Source organism: Leucopleurus acutus (assembly GCF_964270905.1).
Source record: "Leucopleurus acutus genome assembly, chromosome: 18".
Taxonomy (NCBI): Eukaryota; Metazoa; Chordata; class Mammalia; order Artiodactyla; family Delphinidae; genus Leucopleurus; species Leucopleurus acutus.
The window spans coordinates 68092027-68098220 of NC_139160.1; the positions used below are offsets into that span (position 1 = coordinate 68092027).

The 6194-nt window shown below is 33.0% G+C and overlaps 1 protein-coding gene across 2 annotated transcripts in view; it reads left to right on the plus strand.

The window, feature by feature from the left end:
- CLYBL (citramalyl-CoA lyase) overlaps nt 1-6194 on the plus strand; it is a gene marked incomplete at its 5' end in the record, with an annotated part of 234426 nt that overhangs the window by 217509 nt on the left and 10723 nt on the right. For both annotated transcript variants that reach the window (XM_082859229.1, XM_082859230.1), the window contains one exon: nt 1566-1690. In XM_082859229.1, coding sequence (XP_082715355.1) covers nt 1566-1690 — 125 coding nt within the window. The remainder of the gene's footprint in view (nt 1-1565; nt 1691-6194) is intronic.

A 6194-nucleotide genomic window follows, 5' to 3' on the forward strand; every position in this document is an offset into this window, starting at 1 on the left:
GGACTAACGATTAGTACAAAATGACTACCAGAACTGACATCCTTTATTAATAATATTGTAACAACTGTTAGATTGCTTAAATATAATTTCAATATCTACTATTGAAAAAAGTCTCATTTGTCATCATTGATGTTATTTGTTCCCAGAAATTATTCCTCAAATAATTTAAAGCATCTTTATTTATATAAGATTTTAATGTTTTATTAGTATGCTGACAGATAATGAAATAGCAACATGAGGATGTTTTAATTATGCTACTGTAAAGAAAAGATATTGTTATATTTATTTACTTAAACTCTTTTTCATGAAATAGTAAAAAAATTTTTTTAGAAACATTGTTCTTTTTTCTATTTGACAGAATAATGACAGTAACAGGAATGCACCTTTAATAAAACATCAAGGATATAATTTGTACTGGCTATATGTTAAAGCAGCTATTTCAAAAGCAAAGCAAATTGATATGCCAACAAATATACTTAGCAGAGTAAATTATCATTAAGTGTACATTCATTTTTAAAGAACCAAATATGTCTGTAATTTTATCATATAATAAAATATAATCTCATCATTATTATAACATTAAAGTATGTTGCATTTTATCAATGACCTGATTAGATTCCACTCTTCCCTGATTGTTAAATTGTTTTTTTAATGACTACATGATTTCATAGAATCCTGTGACTCTTATCTTTGTATAATGTTTTAATTTAAGATTCCTTTTTAAAGCTTTTTTAAAACCGTTACTACAGAAATAAGATTTCTTCTGGGGTGTCTAAGCATCTGTATAAAGGAGAAATATCCAATCTTCATTCCATAAGCAAAAAGGGAAAATCTGAGGGGGTTTTTTTTGGTTAGAGAAACTTTATGTAATTTTTTATTTAAACATTTTTAAATGGAGTAATCTAGAGATCACAGTGTTCAAATCTGCCTTCTGTTTTACTATACTGAATAAAATTTTTTTCATTGAAATCCAATTTTCTATTAGTGGTTAGAAGGGATACACTAAATTCATCTAAAAGAAAGAAAATTGAATGTATTATTGTAAGACACTATTGATATTAATATAGTTGTAATGTCTGCTTCTGTAAGCTTTATGAAAACCAACAGACCACTTTTAAAAGAAATCATGGAAGATGGGATAATGGTACAGAATAAGCAAAAGACAACTTGCAGAATTGGAAAGAATTAACATGTAATTTTTTTCTACTTTAACTCAAAATAATCACTTTAATTTGCAGACATTATCCTTTTAAAGTTCCAGCCAAGCAGTTATTCAACGAGCTGCCTGGTCAATCCACCTGTAACTAAAAATGAGAGATTATCTGCCCTAAGATGGCATTTCTATAGGATCGGAAACACAATTACTCCCATTGTTGTATTTGTTCTTATGGGGTATTCTGGAAAAGCCTGCCTGATTGTGTTATTTTCTTTTTAAAAAGTTCTAAAAATAATTAGTTATTTTACATACAGACTGTAAGGCATTCAGGAGACTGGCGTGGTTGAGACATTTTGTTTGAACATGTGTTTGTTGTTTTGTGTTTCCGGTGTTATTAATCTTTCTGTAGGTAAGCAGGTGATACACCCTAACCAAATTGCAGTGGTCCAGGAGCAGTTTTCTCCTTCCCCTGAAAAACTTAAGTGGGCTGAAGAACTGATTGCTGCCTTTAAAGAACATCAACAGTTAGGAAAGGTAAATGTTTTGTTAATGCCTTGAAACATTGGTGAATCTGGCGTTTAAGATACTGTGGGGAAGAATGAAAAAATATACTGTTTGAGTGGTTTTTAAAAACTCGTATTTTGAGGAGGAGGATATTTGTGGGCTTAGGGGGGACAACATTTATCACTGAGAAATTCACTTAAGGTAAATTTGCCCTTCCACGTTCCTAAATATTTCACTCACTGGATCTCAAGTTTCTCATTTTATTCTTTTCATAAACTATATTGGCAGCCTTTGAGAAAATAGAAGTCTGTTTAGTTTTACTCTACAGACCCGATGCAGCATTCATATGAAAATAATTTTAGATCAGAATGAGAGCAAGTTGTAATGAAATAAACACAGTTTGATCAAATGGCTCTTTTGGAGAGAAGAAATAAATTTCAAGTTATTTTAATTTGGGGAGAAAAAAGTACAAAAATCTCCGGTTTAGTCATTTAAGAGTGGGAGGTTGTATATGTGTTAGTACCAATTTCTGGACCTGAGATTTGGATAGAATAGAAAGCAAATTAACACTGGAGTATGGTTGTTCCTAATTTAGTGCATCATTGAGCCTCGCGTTTCCTGCTCTGTGGGTTTCTGCTATGTAAATATTGCAGTGGTGATGCACAATCTGTCTCCACTTTGTGCCAGTAACACTTAAATTAGGTGTCGCCTGAAGGAAGATTTTATGCTAGTTGCAGCATTGTCAGTTAATTATCTTAAAGGTTATTTGCAATAATACCGTTTGCCTCTTTTTAAGAGGATGGGGGGAAAGTTGCATTTATAAATCCATCCTGGAGGTTATATCTAAACCTGGCCTTGTTACTTACATAAGGAGTGAAGTTTTGATGCCTGTAATGCAAAAGTACTTAGGGGAGAAAGAATGTTGAAACATTATGAAGGTTCTAAATGTTAAACGGTACCCCCTACAAAAAAAAAAGAACAAAATTGGTTTTCAGTGGTGAACCGGTGACATCAGTGTGAGAAGTGTGGCTTACACTTTTCACTGGCAGTTAAAGCACCTAAAAATCCCAGGACTTTCGAAAGTAGGTAACAATATTAAGTGGGTCACTCCCTCCCTCTCATTACCTGCCTTCAGCTCCAACCATGCTCGCATGCTCACCCTCACACACATTCAGGCTCATCTTTGCACAAACTTGCACTTAAAATCAAAAGACGGAATGTATGACACTGGAGACATCCCATTTGGACTATACCAGTTTCAGGATAAACAGCAACCTTTCGTTTCAAATCAGTAGTGACCATCAAAAAAAAACATATTGCAGTGCATAAAAAGATTTTTTCAGTTGACCTTATGTTTTATGTCCATTTCTATATCTTGATCCCAAAATCCAGATCCTCCATCAATAAATATAGGTATTTATCTAGAGAGAAGAGCCATATACTTCTACATTTATACATGCAAATAACTCCATCCACTCCCCTCTCCTGCATGCTTGCCTGTGCAGACACTCACTAAATGTTCTGTACCTCCGTGTGTGCCTTATGCCAGCTATGGATATGTACCTGATAATACTTCCTACTGAAGTAAACTGAGGCAGGATGGGGACCATCAAAACGGCAGACCAAGTAGAGTTCCAGTCTGGGCTAACACTGCCTTCTTGAACTATCTACACTGGGTTTCACATTGGATAAAATCAAAGGACACCACTGGCATTATAAGCAGCTAGAGGTATGGAAGAAGTTACCTAAGTTTCAGTAGCCAGCAAAGAAAATTCAAACTAGAAACACACTCTTTTACCAGCATTTAAGTTCTTGAATGAGGGAAAAACAGCACTTTTCCATTATATCTTGAAAGTGCTATTCCCAGGGAAAATTGCCCTAAAGTGTCCTTGCCTTTTGATGATGGCAACTTAGATGTTAAATTCTGAACTTTTTTTTTTTTTTTTTTAAATAAGAAATGCCCTCTTGTTGGGACATATGCTTTCACAACAGTGTGGTAGAATAGCTTTTCTTAACACAGAACCATAGAAATTAGAGCAGAAGGGAGACTAACTATTAGGTCATTTCTTCCCTGCCCCATTCGTGTAGGTTTGTTTCCTAGAGCAAATTCTCCTGGTGCTTTGTCCAGCAAGGTTTAAATGATTCAAGTAATGGGGCTTCCAGTGGGGACATATGGTTATTTTATCCAGTCCGCATGTTTCTTTCACCTTTCCTATAAATTGGCTGGTCACAAAAATTGGGTCTGCAGGTAGGTGACTCTGGGTCTTGAGGGGTCTTGGGGTTTAAATAATGTAGGTTCTGTTTTTAAAGATTTAGTATAAATAGGTCGCTCAGTTGTATAAAATATTGCTTCCAACAAACATCTAATCTGTTTTATTTCAAATGTGACTCACTGATGAAAACATAAACCCTCGGATACTTTGTCCAGAGCACAGGTGACTCTCTCAACAATGGGAAACTGATGGTTTGTGTCCTAGTGAGATACTTATAAATTTCTAAAAGACCTTTTTTCGCCCTCTGATGAAAATTTCATTCAAGTAATGCTTTCAAACAGAAATGACCCAAGAAGGCAAAATTATGTATCATTGTTTTTCTCTACTTCCTGCTCCCATCTTAAATTATATTCTGCCCTAAGATGAAAGGTATAGCTGAAGTTCACAGTTAGTGCTGGGTCATTAGTATTTTCTATAGTGATAATAATATTATTATTCAAAAATTAAAGTTCTACCTTTTTTTTTCCTGTCCCCTCCAAATAACAAACTTCATGAGAATACTTAGATCACAAGTAGATAAATTATTGGGGTTTAGTCTTTAGTATCACGGGAATTTTTTTTGTTCTATATTAATTAAAAGTTCTAAGGAAATAAAGTTTGATGCCCTTAGTCTAATGTTGGCTAAAAAATACTTTACATTAAAAAATAATAAAAAATAACTATCTGCTCATATAATCTGTCTCTGTTTGGCAGGTAATGATACTTGTGACTGCTTTGTTTCAGGAAACTAAAGATATTTATTTTCAGGCTAAAAAATTTTGTCTGGCATGACAGTCCCCATCATAAGAATTAGGGCTATAGATTGATATTAGGGACTCATTAAAATCTGTTGGAAAAAGTTTAAACATTCCACATGCTCTATGCTCCTATTTTAATTCCCATAAGCTAAAATATTTCTACTTTAGCTGACACCAGTTGTGAGGTATATATCCACACTATTAATCACACTTGATTTTTTCTTTCATCCTTCCAGAAAAATATAATTTGAGATACAACCTGTATGTCATTAACTATTTTAGTCTCAAATTATTTGGTGAAATATTTTAGCCAGGATAAATCACTCCCATGTGATTTGTTTTAAATTTGTAAAGTATTTTCTTAAAAGTTAATTTCATTTTTGATGTCATTTTTTTCGTAATAACAATGATTCCAATATTTGAAAATTCTCCATTCAGAACTGAATTTAGCATTGTTCATTTTAAAATATGATTTTAACACTTGTTTTGTTATCAACTAAGAACTGCATCTAGTATGAAATTGGATAATTGAAATCATCCCAAGCAAATAATTAGTTAATATTAGATGATATCAATAGAAACCGTAATTTGTATATAAGTAAATACATATACATATTTATACTATATATATATATTCATATATGTATGCTACTGAGTATTTTTTCACATCTATATTATAAACTCAGTGCTAAATTCATCACTTCTTAGGCAAAAATGACAGCTAAAGGAAATAGTCGGTTGCTTTTTTAAAATGATTGATAATCCCAGGAAATCCTACATTAAGAATTTACCATTTCTTTTCAAATGGTGGCTCAAACAGAAAAATATGAAAAAATAGCAAAAGGTATTAAGAATAGCAACATGTATTACATGAGATCGATCTTTAAAGGTACTTTGCTAAAATATTCATATTTCTGCAGTGTCTGGCTACCAATATGAAGCTTTGCTTCATTTTCAGTATTCTAAGCACTCTATTCATAGTAAATCTGTAAATGCTTTATTTGGTTTTGGAAGGATTTTGTTTAAATTTTTCAATATTTTTTGTTCATTATAGATTCGCAAGCTGGGTAAAAACCAAGGAAGGGAAAGTGTCCACCTTTAAAATCTAGGTTCCACTAGTAATTATAAGGTCAAAAGTAAGGTCACTAGCTGACATAACAACTATAAACAACACACATAACTGATACATCCTAACTTCACTCAAGAGAGAGCAATAATGCAGATTAACATGTTTACATTAATAAGCAAATCCTCTATAGGAATATAAATTGGGAACTTATATCTTAATAAAGAAAGAAAAAAGAAAGAGGTTTTTTCCCTCATGTAAGTCTTTTCGTCTAGAAAATTACAAAGAATAATTCCCCCTCCCCAATATTGAAAGCAAATTATTTTCATAGGTATCTGATTACGGCTCAGACACCTTTCGTTTGTGTTTCCAAATGCAGGGCTTTACAAAAGAAATACTGTTTGGTCCAGATGGCCTTCTAGAAGGCTCCCTGAGAGAACTCAGAAGTCTCTCTAGCC